Genomic DNA, 18,900 nt, shown 5'->3' with positions numbered 1-18,900 from the left:
AGACTTTGATTACTGCCTTGAAAGCTACGCCAGAAACAAGAAGGACTACAGTAAACACTGTGTTCCACTGATAGTATGAATCATTTTTGAATTATGTTTAAGATATTTGCGGTAATGTTGTTGTGACAAATCTCATTTGGCGTGTATTTATAATGCCTGCTTATTGGAACGGATTCAAGTGCCACAAGAAACGTGATTGGGCCAACGATGGGCGTAGCTGTAGGCAGCAATAGCTAATTAACCAATGAGGACAAGTTTTTTTTGGAAATGACCTTCTGTATGTTTTCAAGACTTGTTTGCGTGAATCCAAAAGTTTACACAAAGGGCGTTTAAGAACAGCGCCTGCAGTCATGAATCATGATTTATTACTAACCCTGTTGTTGTGTTTTCAGCAGTATCAGTGAGCATAAGAAGAAAGTGGTACGTATAGTTATTGTCTACAATCACATAAACTCTAATTGCAAATATATTTGGAGCATTTGTTGTAGTGAAAAACCTCAAGTTATAGAAAAGCACCGGATATGAAATTTGGTTTGCAATTTTGTTTTGTTCGTGCCTATGCTGCATGCCTACCACGTCTTTTTACTCTTGCTGAAACCAGCGTTATATTTTGGCTTGTAACCGGAGGCTGAATTAATTTTGCTTCATTGGGAATGTTGTTAGCATCGTCATACATCGCTTATATACACTTAAACTTATATACTGATTATAAACTTACTATTACATATTGTTTGCGTTGCTTAATTGTAAAAAGGGTAGTTAGTTGTGTTCCCGTGTTGTTAAAATGTCAACCGGTCTCTTACCTTAGAATTTTTCATAAAGAATTGTAAGTTGTATCTAGTCATGAAAGTGTATGTCAACGTTGAAAATGTTTGGATGGCTGTGCACTGTGCAGAAGGAAACAAGCCAATATCTTGGCTGATACAGGAGCTGGCAGAAAGAAGTAAGGATATTGGAGTCGATATTTTAAAATCAGAGGTAATTTTGCTGTATGATAAAAAGTTTGGTTCCTATAACTTATATAGCCTATTGCATAATGCGTAGTCATTAAAATGTTCAAATTGTGTTGGTGTTTTCGTAAGGACTACATTTTGAAAGCAACAAAGCAAGACATATTGTACAACACTAGAGATAATATGGCTGACGTTCTTGAAGACAAGCAGTTTCTAATATTAGGTAATAAAAGATGGGTAAGAATCAGGTATAAAAACAAAAAGTTATAGTTTTAGGAGCTTGTGTATACTGTGATATATCTTAAACGTGCAGCGTGTTTTTTTACTGACAAAAAGCATTGTTGGAACATTTGCCTATCTTTTTCGCTAAATTAATGCCAATCTCTGTGACTCATATTTCAAGCTATAATATTAACACTTTCCCATATAACCAAAATTACTACGTTTTGTGGGCAATTAGATCAATGATGCTATGCAAAAAAAATTATCACCGGCTGTGTTGATGAAATCATTTTCCAACTTTACAAACAAATTTTATATTTTTAAATATCAGCGTAACATTGACCAAAACGTTTCTTACGCAGCTAAAAAAGACTCCTTGAAGAAGACAATTTTTACAGACCTTCCAGAAAACAAGCTGATTGCTGACACGTATCTTTTGTACATATCGTACCATTACTACGTTACCTTGGCACATTTTTTAAACTAACCTAACTCATATAGAAAAAGTATCTTTTTTATCATAACTGAACGAAATATGTAAAGAGCAAATGTATATGAACTGAATATTATAAGCATGAGATTTTTTCAATCATCTTCTAAAGTTGGTTGTTTTGTGGTGTTCAAACGAATTTTCAAACATTTCTTTAACACGTATGCTTTAGCTTAAAGTTCAATGACCTCTCAATACAAAAGGTATGCAAAACGTAAACAGTTTACATATTTCAATAGGCAAGTTGATAAATTGACTAATAGATTGATTGACTTGACCTTTTCCTAATACAGTTAAATGAGCAGGGAACAGTCATTTTGAATGGACAATCGTTAACTACTGATACCTTATGGCAGTTGTCAACAGGAAATTTTAAAGTACAGGTAAGGTAGGAAATATATAAAAATTTGCAATAATGCAACCGTTTCAGTCAACAAATTTTCCAGATTTCTGAAGACGCACTTTCACGCGTGAAGCAGTCACGAAAATTATTGGATGACATTGTTACTCAAAATAAAGGTAAGACATATGCAAACTACGAAAAATATCACTAAGATCATGCATTCAAATTCCTTTAAACATATATAAACATGTTTTTAGTGGTTTATGGCGTATCAACCGGCTTCGGTAAATTTGCTCGAGTGGTTATTGCAAAGGAAGACTTGGATCAACTTCAAGTCAATCTTATAGAATCGCACTGTGCCGGTGTTGGCCAGCCACTGTCTCCAGAAAGGACAAGAATGATGCTGGCTTTGCGAATTAACGTTCTTTGCAAGGGATATAGCGGGATAACTGTGCGAAATCTGTTGGTTCTACAAAAGGCATTTAATGGTAAAACTTCGTAATTGTTTTCATTTCGTTAGTCGCGGTCACTGATAACGTTTTCAGTTGCAAGCACGTTGTTGATGATTCGTCTTCGTCACTGAGCTGATAAAAATAGGGCGGAAATATCTTTTTATGACGTAATGCTGTGTCGCCTGACCACATGCGATGAGCATGGTATGATTATTAGCGTCAGTAACAATGATGACGCAACACTTCGTTGGAAATGATGTATACTAACTCAAGCAATGTTTTCTTTGCTGCATTCAGCATACACAGCAGTTGGCTACATCTCCAGTCGCTTTTAGATAAACAGCTGCTTATGGTCATACACGCTTATTATGGTAAATGCTATCGTAATATTTACCCTCCAACTGAGGAAAACCTTTACACAACTTATAAACTTGGTAATGATTTTTTTCTGCTCAAAGCTTTTCCCCTGTGCGAATTATCCAATTGGTGCGCTCTAACCCGAATTCTGAAATTTCAAACAGCTCTGTTTAACGCTCGCAATGAACAGGAAAAAGCATGGTTATACGAAGTGACTATTTCACAGTAAGTAGGTCACGCGGCCCGTTGTTAAAGACAAGCGGTTATAGGTTATAGGAGAATAGGTATGCAAAAAGTCGATTTAATTTGTTAAGGGTTTACTTGAAGTTAAATTAAATTAGAAGAAGGACTTAAGTTACTTTTTCGTAACATTTAAATTAAGTTAACAAGATACGATGAAAAATCTCTTTTAACGTACGATTGTTCGATGAAAGAGTGACAGTCTAGCCTACAACTCCTTTCCCAAAGCTATTACAACAATACAGCGTCGGCAAATATCGAACCCTGGTCGCAAAATGCAGATATTTTAACTGCAACACTAATCCAACCGATCATCATCGCAAACAAAGTTACAACTTTACTACTGCTTATTCTCAAACAGATATGTTTGCTTTTTTCAGCTTCATGTCTTCCGTGGATTCCAGAAAAGGGTACTGTCGGTGCAAGTGGAGATTTAGCTCCTTTGTCCCACTTGGCGGTGGGGCTGATGGGAAAGGGTATGATGTGGTCACCTAAAAGTGGTTGGGCAAATGCTAGTCATGTCATGGAAGCTAATGGCATTGAAACTCTGAAGTTAGGCCCAAAGGAAGGTAGTTCATTTGTAACCATATAGCTTTAAATACTGTTACTTTCTGTTTGCAGCACAAATTTAATTGAGGTTTTGAAATATTTTCAGGGCTTGCGTTGATAAATGGGACACAATTCATTGCCTCACTTGGGTCAGAAGCTGTACAAAGAGCTAAACAAATCGCCCTACAGGCTGATGTTGCCGCTGCATTAACTTTGGAAGCTTTGCAGGGCACAAGCCGAGCGTTTGATGAAGCAATTCACGAAGCTCGTCCTCATAAAGGGCAGCTGGCGGTCGCTAAGCGTTTGCGAGCTCTGCTGCAATATGGGGCCGATCCTTCGGAAATAACACGTGAGTTAAGGCAATCTTTAAAGCCGGGACCAAGGCTATTTGTAAGAGCAATTTGTTCCTCCAACTAATTATAAAAAGTTGGTTAATGTGACCGGTCAAATACGCGTCTCAACTGGTATTATGCGGTAGTTTTCAGTATACCTTGACTTTAGTCTTATTGCAAAAAATGTTCTCTTTAGAAAGTCATCGTAACTGTGACAGAGTACAAGATGCATACACTTTGAGATGCTGCCCGCAAGTCCATGGAATAGCTCACGACACAGTGGAATTCGTTAATAACATCTTAAATGTTGAATTGAACAGTGCAACCGACAATCCTGTATGATTTCTTCTGTATCCAATATTGTTTTCTTACAGCTTTTTCTTTTTTTACAGATGATATTTCTCTGTGTATAAACGTTTTTCAACTGCGTCACTTTGGACTTCAAAGATAGGAAATTTTATCGTTTTTTAATGATATTGACAGATTGTGTTTCATTTCAATTTTTATGGACAGATGGTGTTAATCGATCGTGGAGAAACAATTTCAGGAGGAAATTTCCATGGTGAATATCCTGCGAAAGCGCTCGACTATCTGGCTATTGGAGTTCATGAGCTGGCATCTATGAGTGAAAGAAGAATTGAAAGATTGTGCAACCCATGTATAATTCGCCACTGCTTTTCAAATTACTCTACTTATGTAATCCCTTGATTAACTGTGGTTTTTGCAAACATTTCTATACTTTACAGCTTACAGCGACTTACCAGCCTTCCTGGTACAAGACGGTGGCCTCAACTCTGGTTTTATGATTCCACACTGCACCGCAGCGGCACTTGTTTCAGAAAACAAAGGTTTGTGTCACCCATCTTCAGTAGATTCACTGTCGACTAGCGCTGGTCAAGAAGATCATGTTTCCATGGGCGGGTGGGCAGCAAGAAAGGTGTTTATAGCTTGTTGTTTGATATTTGACTTTTTCATCTACCAGTATTTCGTTTATTGTTCATGTTAACTTCATGAAGCTATTTTACAGGCTTTAGAGGTAGTCAGCAATGTAGAGTATGTCATTGCTATCGAATTACTTTGTGCTTGTCAAGGAATAGAGTTCCATCGTCCACTGAGGACCACAGATGCACTTGAAGCCGTGCACGCACTTATACGATCTGTAGTTCCGTAAGTACAGTAAGCTAATCAGTGTGCTGAGTTGCAACCTTATATAACCTGACAACCAGTATGTGCTAAACCGTAATTTTTTGTTAAAACAGTAAAACGAATTTTCTAATAAGCTTTATAGCATGTATACTTCACAAGATACATTTAAGGCATCTTTTCCAAATCACGACGTGATGCTCATTTTCTGATTTATATCAAACCAGCTATTTCAGATTTCGTTAATGGTCTTTCAACGTTATCAGTTTTGTAACAAAACCAGTTTTATTTCTACAGTCCATATGATAGCGACAGAATGCAATCTCCTGATATTGAGAAAGTTGTTCAGCTGCTGCGAAACAACGAAATCTGGAAAACGGTGGAGAGCTTTTTAAGCTATCCAATGGATTATAAACTGCACAAATACTCGTATTCTCCGACTTCAAGCTATGTTATACCAGCAAACTCCCCAAACGAACGTTAGGCGTTGTGCTGCAAAAGTTTTACATACGTGACCAGGGCGCGTGTTGAGTTGGAGAGTTGTAGAAATATTGCTTGAGTATACTGAGCTGTAAAACTTGGTGGCACCTTATCATTACAATATCATGCTAGTCTGCTTTGTACATGAAAAAATAAATGAAGCTTGTGGTGTGCCTGCTGCTGAAGTATTTGCTCGGAATTTAGAAATGACGCATTCAGGCTTGTCAGTGTCTTCGCTATGATTTATTTTAAGGGTTATAAAAAAAAATGCGTGGAGCATCTTATAAGACCTCCTGCTGTGATCTCCTTTTATTTTAGGAAACATGAATATTACACTGACAGCACAATTTTTTTAAAGAAAGCTTTGCCATGCAGCGCAATAAACAAAACCAAACACAATTATTTTATATGCGACGTAATGAAGTCTTAACTCTTAACGACAAAAGAGAAGTTTAAAATTCCATCAAAAGAAAACTTAACTTACTAAACTAAGAAAATAATGAATCACAACTGACATAGGCCTATATAAAACGTGAAGTGTAACATGACTATAAAGATTTTATTAAAGTTCAAACAAGTTTTTACGGAGTTAAACATACAAAAATTACATTAATTCAAAAGCAAATTAGTGTAACAGCAAACGCAGTAAACTTAAGCTCAGCTACAAACTTGAAGTAATAATTCCCAATAATGATGTAGCCTACTGGAGGCAAAACCTACACACAACACAATTACACAAGAGTATAAGAAAGAAAAGGAACTAAACTCATAACATTTCCCCTCCCAAAAAAACGAACACGGGGTGTAACAAAACAGAGTTAACGAAAAAAACATCACAGAAATGACTGTAAATTGCAAACAAATAACTTTATATTAAGGCTAAAACCACCCAACTCAGGTTACTATATTACTTGCAAACAAAGCAGCTTATTATAGGCCTACACATAATAGCTGTATCTTAACGGAGGCACAACTTTGTTATGACGCACTGAACATCTAATTATAGGTGTGTCATAAAAATTAGTGCTTTCAACATATGAAGTGTTGTCTTGAGCATATTGAACTATATCATTCGTTAAATGATCGTTTACTAGTTCGGAACTGGATTGCTCAGCGACTTCAGCCATGTCATTTTGACCAGGATATGCACTAGTTTCATCGTTTTGACTATTGTCTCTCAGGTAAGTAGCAATGACACGTAATGAAACGGTGGCTTCGCGCCCATTTGGAAACGTTCATTGGCATAGGTCGGATTGACACTGATTAAATTAGTTCAACCTCATCTGCAAGCGGATAGTTCTTGTTTGTTCTCACAAACCGTCTGAGGTATACCTTGTAATGAAAAGTGGTATATTGGTACCTTTGCCTGAAAGGTTTACCCACTTACACTACAAAGTCTGTTTCCTTGTGTATATCTTAACAGTGAACTTTGATAGACTTCAGCAGTAATGACACAGGAATGACTACTGTATAATCTGATTATATTTGAAGCTTCTTTGAACGAATACATCAAGATAGAACATTATAACAGCAACAGCACAGAGACATGTTGCGGCGTTGAACGTACGACTGAAAAGAGACTGAGTAAAACAAAATGCACGGACAAGGGAACAATCGATTACGTCACGCAGTGTTATGCTTCACTGATTCCATAGATGAGAATTCTATGCAGTACACAATTTTATATTACATTAATTGATATATTTATCACATAACCTCCCCCCAGAAAATCGCGTTAAAATGTAATTTTAAAGCAATTTTCTAATCATGATAGAAACAATTCTCGATAAGCAATAATTAAAACAATAGTGTTGATAACAAAAGTCAATATAACACGTTAAATGTAGATCACATAACAATAAACGTTGAAACATAGTTACAATACAATTCATATTGGCAATACATTCGCAAAAAGATAGTAATATGTTTTCTGTAAGTCATACAGCAAAATTAGTATACAAAACAAACAATGATGACATTTATGTCACGACTTTAAATAGAAAACAGAACACAGGATGTCATTTGACACACAATGCATTAGCTTCTATGAGCATATTCGCAAAATTAGGAAATCGTCAGCAAATTTTTCATCTCACGTTTCTTCACGCCGTTTCCGTAAACAACGTATGGTATGAAATTTTTGTATGCTCACGCGTTCTGATCAACATAAGAGAAATTTGCACTAGGCATTTTCAAACATAAGACCATTCAATCATATTACAGCGTCTGGTTTTCCCAGTGTAGCTGCGTGAATATTTCACTTGGAAATACGCGTTTTGCAAAACATATATATAAAATTAGTCAAATACGTTTTGTAATTGACATTCAACATAGTGTATCGGTGTTAGCCTTGGGCATTTGTTTAACCTTCGAAAACAACCGCTATGTTTTAAAGCATAACAAAATAACACAAAGAAAAATTTCTCCACGGCATGACTTAAACCGTTTAGAGATTATGGCCACTAAGCCACCATCATTTAAGGTAAACTACACAATAACGCTATAATATATATTACATAGAGAAAAAAACAAACAAAAAATCATTACTGAATGTCCAAATACCGACAAAGTGTTTTCACTGGAGTGCTTTGTTCGTCGGTCATTGTTGCATTCGAAGTTGGTTGAAGTCTAGGCGATTCTTCGTCACCGTCGTTGTAGTTGATTTGTTCGAATATCATATTGTCGAGATGTCTGTCGGCTAGATCCAATGAGTGTTGTATGGGTTGTGGATGAGACATATCTTCTAGTCTGAGATCACTAGACTTCTCTCAACCTCAAATTTAATTGTTCATAGGTTGTTCCCCAAAGAAATGCGTAGTTCTCAGCTATTTCGGCTCCACCACACTTATAATGGAAATGTCTTCTTTTATTGTCAATTCGTCCTCACTCGGCTGCATCATTTTGTAATGAAAAGTGGTATATTGGTACCTTTGCCTGAAAGGTTTACCCACTTACACTACAAAGTCTGTTTCCTTGTGTATATCTTAACAGTGAACTTTGATAGACTTCAGCAGTAATGACACAGGAATGACTACTGTATAATCTGATTATATTTGAAGCTTCTTTGAACGAATACATCAAGATAGAACATTATAACAGCAACAGCACAGAGACATGTTGCGGCGTTGAACGTACGACTGAAAAGAGACTGAGTAAAACAAAATGCACGGACAAGGGAACAATCGATTACGTCACGCAGTGTTATGCTTCACTGATTCCATAGATGAGAATTCTATGCAGTACACAATTTTATATTACATTAATTGATATATTTATCACAACCTTTTCCGCTGTAGTCGTCCACGAAGGTAGATTTGCTCCTGTGCAAGAACAACTTTGAAAGTTAAAAAAACGTTCTTGAGGTGACACATTAGTCGCTGTACAAATCAACCATTGAATCGAGTGTAAGGCGTCATCTAGCACTGCTTCCCATTGTGTATGATCGAAATGATGTGTTTTTAGAGCCAACTGAACTGATTTCAATATTCAGTTTCTACGTTTTTTCTGCTTGCTTTTGTTTATTCTCAATGGTTCTGACAAACAGTTTCAAACCTGGGCAAGACCAAAATAAAGCGGTGAGAATTTACGAGGTGAGAACAAAGTTTAGCTGTGCCAGGTCTTTCTATTGCCTTTGCCATTTGTAGAGCTGAATAAATAAACTGTCATAATACTATATTTAATACTATAAACAACAAATAAATAGTAATTTTTAAATCGTACCAATGTCTGCAAAAAAATTTTGTTGATAGCCACCCCGCCTATTAATTCACACATACTACAAAAGAATCAGCTTTTATTACTAACCTTCATTGTAAAAAGATCTACTAGTCTTTTTCACGAACATCAATCATTTTATTTTTCGCCAAAAGCGCGGTGGGGACGAAAAATCAAGCCAGTTGTTACTAACACGTGCCAATGAGCAGGAAAAGGTGACAAAGTCGAAAAGGCTTAAAACGTGCTCAAGAGAAATAACGTTGATATTTTCTGGTAACAACTAGAACGGCCACTAAACCTATAATTATTTAAAACCATAAAACATAAGTTGAAAAAGCGAGAATTAAGCAGACAAGCAGGTGGTGTGTTCAAGCAACTGATGAATAAAAATTGCTTCAATGCTGTACATCAGAGGTATAATATAATGTAGCAGTCTTCAATAAGGTCCGTTACCAGCCACCCTTGCCAATTAGACTTGAATGCAATACGCACAGCGAGTAGGAACCAGGGTTGCACAATTTTGGTATATTTTTTTCATGTCTGGTAGCTGAAATTTTCATTTGGTATATTGGTATATATTTGGGATATTTTTGAGCATTTGGTAGGTGGAAATTATCATTTGGTATATTGGCATATTTTTGGTATATTCTTTGGTAACTGAAAGTAATAATTTGTTTCAAATCTATGTTAACCACTTGCATATGCTAAGTAGGACCGACGATTCAAAACTACACTTATATTTCATGTGTTTTTGTGGCAGTGGCAACACTGATTATATAACGCACAGTGTGAGCTACTGAGTTCTCACAGTTCTGTTCCAGACTATTGTCAAATGTCCATGATTATATCGGTTGCCGACTTGCGGTTGGTATACCTCTGTTTGGTATATATTTGGTATATATATAACTTTTTGATATTTGGTATATATTGCTCTGCAAAATCTGGCAACCCTGGTAGGAACTACCAAGATGGAGGCTTGGCCAATCAAATTACTTGAAGCCACAAGGCCAGATGCGCTATCCAGTGTTTTTGATATCCGTGGATGCACCACAACCGCGGCTCAGATGGGCCACTGTTGCAAAATCGTGGCTCAAAGACTACAACCCTGTCGGCGTTTTCTGCTAACTGCTGAGTCAACCGTATTCGGAATTAGGTTTTGCCAGGACACAGATGCAGCCGGAGCAATAGTTACGCTCTGGTGCATCGTGCGTTCAATTGTGATATTAAAACTCAGACCGAATATCGTAGGCTATACTTAACCCAACATGTTTTTGACTGTATTTTTACTAGGGCAGTAGGGTCTATTTAAAACAGCTGCTATAAGTAAGGGTCCAGGTTGATTGTTTTACAAGGATTTCTGTTATTGTTAACCGGTACTTACTATACATGGCTAATGGCTTCCTCAGAGATGAGCGAAAAGAGTGATTCAGCAAACTCACTTCGACTGCAGACTATATCAAATCACCTGAAAAGAGGTATTTTTGTGTTTATTATACCGGTCAATTACTAGGGAATCTGTACATACCTTAAAGTTTTTGATGAAGGCTGCTATGTAGCCTAGCTTGCTGCATTGAATGAGAAATTTTTTTCTTGTCATTTTATATGGAAGTTTATTTGTAAGTTGTAACATAGGGAGCGATCATCTTGTATGCTCTCCATGTGTATCTGATCTTGATCATGGCACAATCAAACCTGGTACAAGAAGCATCCCACGAAGAAGGGAAAACCTTTTGAAATGGGATGGATGGGGATACAAAGATTCACAATTTAAGATAAATGAAAAAGGAAGTGTGAGTAATATTGTTTGTTTGTTTGTTTGTTGTTGTATCGTATCATTTAGGTTTTGCCATTGAATGTAAGGAGTGAAAAGAATGATGGTAACCATGTTATAGCAAAACAGAATAAGAAATATACTCACCAGCAAACAATGAGCGGGGAAAAAATGGCAAAGCCTGGAAGATTAAAAGAAGTTTAATTTTACTGAGGTGCTATAACGATGGAAGCCAAGATTTTTAATATCAGAGAGACTTCGGATAAATTTCTTGTTTGATAGTTATCATATATCTATATATCGTAAAATATTATTTAATGACAGCTTAAATATTAAAACTGTGAGCTTTCAAACTTCATTTTAAAGGAAGCTTGTAAACTCTGTTTAAATCTGGTGTATCACTCTCAGAAAATTACTAATTTTTATGTCACTTTACCAGTGATTTCTAAAATTTTTAATAACAGCACAGTCTAGAAACTGTAATTAAATGGTTTTAGGGCAATGTAATTATATACATTTACAAATTTCAATGAAAAGTTTGTTGTTCAAAACGAAAACTTTTCATCACAACAAATTTTTCTCAATGTTCTACATCATATAACAACAATACAACATCATTATGACATAATACAAATGCAAAACCATTGCTTTTGAAGATATCTTTATATAGATATATTAAAAGTGATTAATATTGTTATCTATAATGTCTGGGTATAAAGATAAGCTGGCCTACCAGTACCAGATTGGGCGGGTAGCGCCACGGATTGAGCATCTTCATTATCCAGTTGATCCACCTGGTTAATGGTTAGTCCTCCACATTAACCACGATGGATTTGTTCATAATTTTATTTAATAATACTCCAGGGTACTTACCAACCAATTTTACCAATACACTCATAACATATATTACGCAACTTTTAAACTCCATGGGCCGGGTAGACTTTGTGATATTATGACAATCATGTTTAATTTGATCCTAAATTTGGAATACCGGTAAATAACATGATAAACTTGCAGTAGTATAGCTTACGTTGCTTTAGAAAATAACTTATTGTTCTGATTTGCATCGAGCAACCGGCATGTTTACGATTTTAAGAATAATATTTCAGACAACATTTTTAAATGTTGAGTTTTGATACAATGCTCGTAATTTCCTCATGCCGTACGCAAGTGTTCTGCCAAGGTTAGGTTGGGGATATGTGCAATTACAAATATAATATGCTGTATTAGTATATGGCTTCGAAATGACCATGATGTTTTGTTTACTCTTATTCACTTTGCAGGTAACATTTACAGGTTCCCGCTATAAGTTGAGTGGCCTAGTCATGCCTCATCTCCGCCCGTGGATGGAAGAAATGGGTCTAAATATTGATGAAATGGCAAAAAGTGAACCAAAAATCAATACTGAAAATGTTCCTAAACCTACACTCAATGAGGATTTTATTGATGAACTAAATAAAATTGAAATGGAAATTTCCACAGACCCTGTTGATAGGTGATTATTGCTGTCATGTGATTCTGTTCAAATTGCCTGGCATCATTACCTGCAGATTAGTTTTTTCATTTCATTGTTTTTAGCCTGTTTTTGCCTACAACTTCCATGAGAAAAACCTTATTGTATGACCTGTCAAATTTTATAGAGTAATGAGATCACATGGCCACACCCTGGAAGAGTTGTTTCTACTGAGAAAAGGAGAATTTAATAACAGGATTCCTGATGTTGTCGTTTTTCCGCGCTGTCATGATGATGTTGAAAAATTGGTTGCAGCTGCTGTAAGATACAATGTCTGTCTTATTCCTATTGGTGGAGGTTGGTAGGATCGAAGTTTTAAAAAATTAGCAATGTACAGCTTTTCGTATATAATGCACATATTATATTTATAGCATTCACAAAAATTAGGTATTTTTGTTTTTTTTATTTAGGTACAACGGTTACCTTAGCCGTTGCGTGTCCTGATAATGAAGCCCGATGTATAGCTGTTGTTGACATGACACAAATGAATAAAATTTTATGGGTTGATGAGAAAAATCTTCTTGCCAAAATTGGTATGTCGAATACAAATGGACTGTAGCAGTGTTGCAGTTGTGCATAACTTTTTTAATGTTATGGCAAAGGGGTGTTTTGCCAAGAAATGCATAAAAATATTCTGGATAATCAATTCTGTGCTGTAAGCTAACCAGAGTCACCATTTCTAGCTTAAACTTATTCTTATTTGGTTATAGAAGCGGGAATTATCGGTCAAGACCTGGAACGTGATTTGGCAGCCATGGGCCTGTGCACCGGCCATGAACCAGATTCAATGGAGTTTAGCTCTCTTGGAGGCTGGGTAGCAACCAGGGCATCTGGCATGAAAAAGAATGTATATGGTATGCTTTTTTTAAATGTGCTAATTGCTCAAACTTTTGTTGTTGGCTAATTTTATCTGAGCTGTATGGGCTTCGTGTAGGTAACATCGAGGATCTCCTGGTTCATGTTAGGATGGTTACGCCACGAGGAGTGCTCGAAAAAAATTGCATGGTTCCTCGAATGTCTGCTGGCCCTGAACTTCATCAATTTATTATTGGATCTGAAGGTAATGGATGAAACTGTTCTGTGTATAGGTGACAGTTTTGGTGTAAGTGTGTTTCTCCTAATCTAGTTTGTTTCGGCAGGTACTCTTGGCATCGTAACAGAAGTTACCCTTAGGGTTCGCCCCTTACCAGAATGCCAAAGGTACTGTTTATTTAATCTGTGAACGATCTTAAACGCAGGATTTATATCATTGTTAAATGTAGAAATAATATAATTTTCATATAAATTTTGTCTGCTGATTTGAGACCAGGCAAGTTTCCGGCAAACATTACTAACAGCTTTGTCATGATCTAATGCTATTGGAAAAACTAAACATGATAATTTTGTTTTAGTTCAAATTAATTATTTACTACTTTGAGTGCTTTAAATTTTTCATAAATGTTTTATGTATACTTTTTGGTCAGTGAAGTTTAAGTGAATTAATAACAGATTGTATGTTTACTTATTGCCATAAAACCTATATATTTTATTATTAGATATGGTTCGGTGATTTTTCCAAGTTTTGAGGATGGTGTTCACTGCTTGCGGGAGATAGCTCTTAAAAGATGCGCTCCTGCCTCCATTCGGCTCATGGACAACGACCAGTTTCGATTTGGGCAAGCTTTAAAACCCGAGGTACTTCTTCAGAGGTTGATTGAGTCTGCCAAAGCTTTGTTAAACAGACTTTTGCTTGAATCAGTGCATGAATTTAAACACCTACCCAACTCTTTTTGCTTTGCTTTCAGGCTGAGAGCATATTTACTTCATTCATGGATGGAATAAAGAAATTCTATGTCACAAAGATGAAAGGCTATGACCCCCATCGAATGTGTGTTGCAACCCTTCTGTTTGAAGGTAATTCTTACAATTGGACTTCTCAGTTGCCATCAACTTAGCAATAAATGATCTAAATAAAAATACTTTTTCGGGTAAAGTTGTGTGAACATTAGTCATAAAACTGTGACCATTTTGAAGAACTTGTGAAAATCTTTTACATTGTTCCACCAACATGTAGGTGATCCTGAAGTGGTCGCCCAACAGGAGAAAACAGTATATGAGATCGCTGCCAAATACAAGGGAATGGCGGCAGGAGAAGATAATGGCCAGAGAGGCTACATGCTTACTTTTGTTATTGCATATCTTAGGTATGGCAGATTACTTCCGTTGTATTTATTTGAAATTTAAGTATAATGGAATAACGTTGGAATAGTAACGCAAAGAAGTATTGACTGTCACTTTTCCGCTGCAAGAAACACGAGTTAAATTGGTCCGGGATGCATATCCGAATGTACATTCGAGAATAACGAATCCTTGAGAACCTAATGTTAAAAGATTTAAATCCAATTTCTGTACTTTCTATATCCGATTCTAAAGGACTGGTTTTCTTTTATAATGACTGAAGAATGCTTTCGTTGGGTTGCACAGTGGAATTTGGTGTAGCTTTTTATTTTACATTGCAAAATTAAGCGCTGGATTCTTTAATAGTCGTAAATTAAACCGCATCATGTCAATATTACAGTTTTCGTCTATTCTTGAACCGTAACAACTTTGTATGCCTATATGTATTATGTATGTATACCGACAAGAGAAAAGCACTGCTGAGCCTTAAAATGTTTAAATTTCAAATTATTGTAAGACAGAATTCGAAATTCAGAATAAACTATTCCTGAATAGTCTGTATTGTACATCTTTGGTCATAGGTTAGTAATGAACCTTTATTTTTACGTTTCTCTGCTTTACTTTGAGCAGGGATTGTGGTATGGATTATGAAGTTGTAAGTGAATCTTTCGAAACTTCAGTACCTTGGGATCGGGTCAGTGATCTCTGTCGAAACGTCAAAGACAGAATTCGTCACGAGTGTGAAGCTCAAGGGGTAAGTTTACGGAATTTTTTGTGATTGATTGAACACTTGGCATGGCTCAAGCGGTTAACTACAATAAAATAGTCGGCATAAGTTATTACAAGGTTTGTTGTTTCTTGTTCTATATATGCATTGATCAAGTCTTAGTTTTGTTATTATAGGTTTTCTATATATATCCAAGATATTTAAATACTGTAGTATATGATGGAATACAAATTTTAATAAACGTTTGCATCCATTTTTGGTTCCTTAGGTACGTTACCCGGTTCTAAGCACTTGTCGAGTTACACAGACCTATGATGCTGGGGCATGCGTCTACTTTTACCTCGGATTTAAAGTAAGAATAACTTGATCTGTTTGGCAATATATCATCAGCTCGAAATGTAGAACAATCACCACGCTAGGTTTGTTCAACGTAATGAAGCTGTAGCTTTTATTTTCATTTCATTACTTCCTTCAAAGTACCGTGGATTGGCGGATCCGGTCGCTTCTTACTTGGCCGTGGAAAACGCAGCCCGTGACGAAATCTTGGAAAGCGGGGGAAGCATTTCCCACCACCATGGTATCGGAAAACTTCGCAAGCAGTTCATGTCGCGCACGACGACACCCGCAGCATTAGGAGTGGTGAAATCGGTGAAGGAATATCTTGATCCTCGAAACATTTTTGGTTCGGGTAACTTAATCGAGTAGGGTTTTTATCAAGCCTTTTTAGTTTTTGCAATTCTTTCGTAATCTGAGAAGTATATTTAATTATGATTCTGCGAGATTTTTGTTACACGGTTAATGTTGCGATTTTTTCTTTAAACTATTTCTGAACAATCAGCCTTTATGAAAGAGAATCGTCTTGGTAATTTTTTAAAACCCATTGTTGTGGACGAAATGCCGTGTATGCTATTGATTTTGTCACAAGGACGTGTTGTTGCAATACTGAACAGGCATGATTTAACAATTTCGCCATTTAACAATTATATACTATGCATTAAAAATGTTGTCAACTGGATAGCTGCGCTCATTTTACAGTACATTATGTTATCTTTCTTGTTGGTTAATTGTAACTAACAATTAATCAGAGCTTGCATCATTCCCTTTTTTCAGCACAGTTTTTGGAACTACCTATACATAATTTTTATGATTACTATGTAATGTTCAAGTGCAGGTACGAACACACGTTGCAATATTGCAATCGTTTTCGAAGATGACAAATTTAAATGAAAATTATGGTGCGATTGCACGGAAACGGTTGTCATTATTTATAACCAAATAAATTTTTCTTTAAGTGTGTCGAAAAGTTCCAGTGTAATTCATACGAACATCTTCTAATTTTGTTTGCTCGTTATCATCATGAAATTTGGCACTAAGTAATAAAGTACCAATTATAAGTAACCTTGCAAAATCTGCCAAAAGAGGCTTGGTAAAACTTTTTGCAAAAAAGCGTTACGCTTTTTAGCATGTAGTTCTTGGTGGTGGTGAAACATTTCTTAAAATACCGAATCATGTCGTCAAGACATTTAGTTTCATGTCTATTTTGATTTTCTGAGAGGAAAGTATAAACAAGTTGATCTGATTTGCAACAATATTTGTAAGCATAAAGAAAAAAGTTCTAAACACCAGCAAGAAATGGATTACAACATGTTTACCAAGTCGCACCATACATTTGCAGTATATTGGAGCACTGATAGTTCACATAAAGATGTACAAAAGAGCTTAGAGAAACTTATGAACTACGACAATCTTTAACAAAGAGTTTGCATTTTCTTGGAACGCTTTTCGGGCTTCATCTAGCAGAATAAAGTTGTGACCGTGCCGCCGTTACCCAACCGCTAATCTCAGTCACTCATTCACGTGCCTTTAGATCCCGAGCAGCATGAATTGGCCTTCTGTTCAGATGTCGGAGTTACGCCGGTCAGTTGAAATGCGAGCTATGAAATTTGTTTATACAACGCGAATTACAGTGGATATACATTGCACAATTAGTTACTCAAAGTAATATGCTTGTCGCACAAACCATGACATATTAGCAAAGTAAAGCGAAAACCTGTTTCTTTTCGTCGTCTTCTGCCTTAAGGAGTAATTTACCAAGTTCCAAAATGCATTCATTGACATTTGTTCCCATTTTTGCACTCGTTTCGATGAAATGGGATTTGGTTTCCTGCAAAGTTCCACTTAAAAATAAGAAGGATAACAAGTTGTAACTTAGTAGGCTTAACGGATTAGCGTCAATGGTCTCACTGCGGCGAGCTTTTTCCCCTGTTCAGTTGTTACGCATTTCTTCCCGTATCTGGCGCTGGTTTCTCTGACGTCAAACTTGTTGCCTATTAGCATCGTAGGTAGCAAACGCCCCGCTCCATCCTACAATTTCATTTCAGATTTTTGATGTCTAATCAGTATTATTATTAGTTTTTTATTCCATTATTTATTTATTTATTATGAATTTTACTTAGTAAAAATATTCACATATCTACCAATACGATAGATCTTGTTTATTTACTTTATTATTAACTATGATAAACTTCGGGACCGTTTGTAAGAATCTTTTATATTAAATAGATAACTACTTTTTCTATGCTAATAAATGTAGAGTATCTTTATAAGCTATTTGACTGCCTGATCTACGGATAGTTTTAATTACCTCTACAGCAGACATCCAATCTCTCACGTTGAGGAAGGAGGTTTCATAAGTACAGTCATATAATAACAATACTCCGTCTGCTCTCCTATACACAAATAACAGTCTGTAAGTTGTTTTACAATTACTCCGTCTCTATATACTTCAGATTTATACTTAAAAGCATTCTGTATCTGTATTTACTATCAACCTAAGATAAGCTATAGAAAGGAATAAGGCTTTGCCGTATAATTCCAATAAAGTGCTCGCTCAAAGATTCTCACCAAAGGAATATCTATTTTATGCATGTACTTTAAAAAAATCGGTATACTTCGTAGGTGTTTTTACGGGGTAAAAGTACAGTATCAAAGGAGAATTACCTGAAATACGATCGCGCAATACTTCTAAACCTTTCTTGTCCTGCAGTGTCCCAAATCTGTAAAGTTACGGGCCGGTCTCCTACGTCAACAGTTTTCGTATGCGAATCAACACCTTTAAAATGCAAAACATTGAAAACGATTGTTTTTAAAATGATTGCGATAGATGAACTATATGAAGTTCGTTACGTGATAACATGTTAGCGTTTGATAAAAATACATATTGCTCGGACATGCATATACGTACCTAAGGTGGCCGTCATGCTAGCTTTGAATTCATTTTTACATAACCTCATTAGTAGGCTCGTTTTCCCAACACCAGAATCGCCAATTAGAATGACTTTGTACAACCTGTCCTGGATACCATTCTCCTCCATCACAATCTTTAACTGTTTCACTAAACTAAGTTGTCTTATTCATGCCTTCAATTAATTACACAAAAAATTTGTAACGACACGGA

The 18,900-nt window shown here is 36.1% G+C and overlaps 3 protein-coding genes and 1 long non-coding RNA gene across 4 annotated transcripts; 2 read left to right on the top strand and 2 right to left on the bottom strand.

The window, feature by feature from the left end:
• The first annotated feature begins 409 nt into the window (after nucleotides 1–409).
• Nucleotides 410–5,732, top strand: LOC143448719 (histidine ammonia-lyase-like). The gene is made up of 14 exons (XM_076948565.1): nucleotides 410–978; nucleotides 1,083–1,176; nucleotides 1,538–1,604; nucleotides 1,838–1,868; nucleotides 1,959–2,048; nucleotides 2,112–2,184; nucleotides 2,266–2,496; nucleotides 3,438–3,626; nucleotides 3,713–3,955; nucleotides 4,135–4,274; nucleotides 4,452–4,596; nucleotides 4,685–4,875; nucleotides 4,966–5,105; nucleotides 5,379–5,732. Exons 1-14 carry the CDS (start codon nucleotides 844–846, stop codon nucleotides 5,563–5,565), a joined length of 1,956 nt encoding a protein of 651 aa, XP_076804680.1. The 5' UTR covers nucleotides 410–843; the 3' UTR covers nucleotides 5,566–5,732.
• Nucleotides 5,733–5,855: 123 nt separating this feature from the next.
• Nucleotides 5,856–9,273, bottom strand: LOC143448725 (uncharacterized). Its single transcript, XR_013114478.1, has 2 exons — nucleotides 8,844–9,273; nucleotides 5,856–6,893 (listed from the first exon to the last, which is right to left on the bottom strand). It is a non-coding gene; the product is annotated as an uncharacterized LOC143448725 (long non-coding RNA).
• A 1,266-nt stretch (nucleotides 9,274–10,539) lies between these two features.
• LOC143450034 (alkyldihydroxyacetonephosphate synthase, peroxisomal-like) lies at nucleotides 10,540–16,841 on the top strand. The gene is made up of 14 exons (XM_076950431.1): nucleotides 10,540–10,750; nucleotides 10,908–11,065; nucleotides 12,330–12,541; nucleotides 12,687–12,856; nucleotides 12,970–13,092; nucleotides 13,270–13,413; nucleotides 13,494–13,619; nucleotides 13,699–13,759; nucleotides 14,095–14,233; nucleotides 14,344–14,452; nucleotides 14,613–14,742; nucleotides 15,347–15,470; nucleotides 15,712–15,795; nucleotides 15,921–16,841. Exons 1-14 carry the CDS (start codon nucleotides 10,669–10,671, stop codon nucleotides 16,146–16,148), a joined length of 1,890 nt encoding a protein of 629 aa, XP_076806546.1. The 5' UTR covers nucleotides 10,540–10,668; the 3' UTR covers nucleotides 16,149–16,841.
• A 176-nt stretch (nucleotides 16,842–17,017) lies between these two features.
• LOC143450036 (ras and EF-hand domain-containing protein homolog) lies at nucleotides 17,018–18,900 on the bottom strand. Its single transcript, XM_076950432.1, has 6 exons — nucleotides 18,688–18,900; nucleotides 18,444–18,555; nucleotides 18,088–18,172; nucleotides 17,688–17,807; nucleotides 17,494–17,607; nucleotides 17,018–17,377 (listed from the first exon to the last, which is right to left on the bottom strand). Exons 1-6 carry the CDS (start codon nucleotides 18,815–18,817, stop codon nucleotides 17,297–17,299), a joined length of 642 nt encoding a protein of 213 aa, XP_076806547.1. The 5' UTR covers nucleotides 18,818–18,900; the 3' UTR covers nucleotides 17,018–17,296.

Source organism: Clavelina lepadiformis, chromosome 3 (assembly GCF_947623445.1).
Source record: "Clavelina lepadiformis chromosome 3, kaClaLepa1.1, whole genome shotgun sequence".
Lineage (NCBI taxonomy): Eukaryota > Metazoa > Chordata > Ascidiacea > Aplousobranchia > Clavelinidae > Clavelina > Clavelina lepadiformis.
The sequence above is the reverse complement of the archived record's forward strand: the minus strand, read 5'-3'. Positions and strand labels throughout refer to the sequence as shown.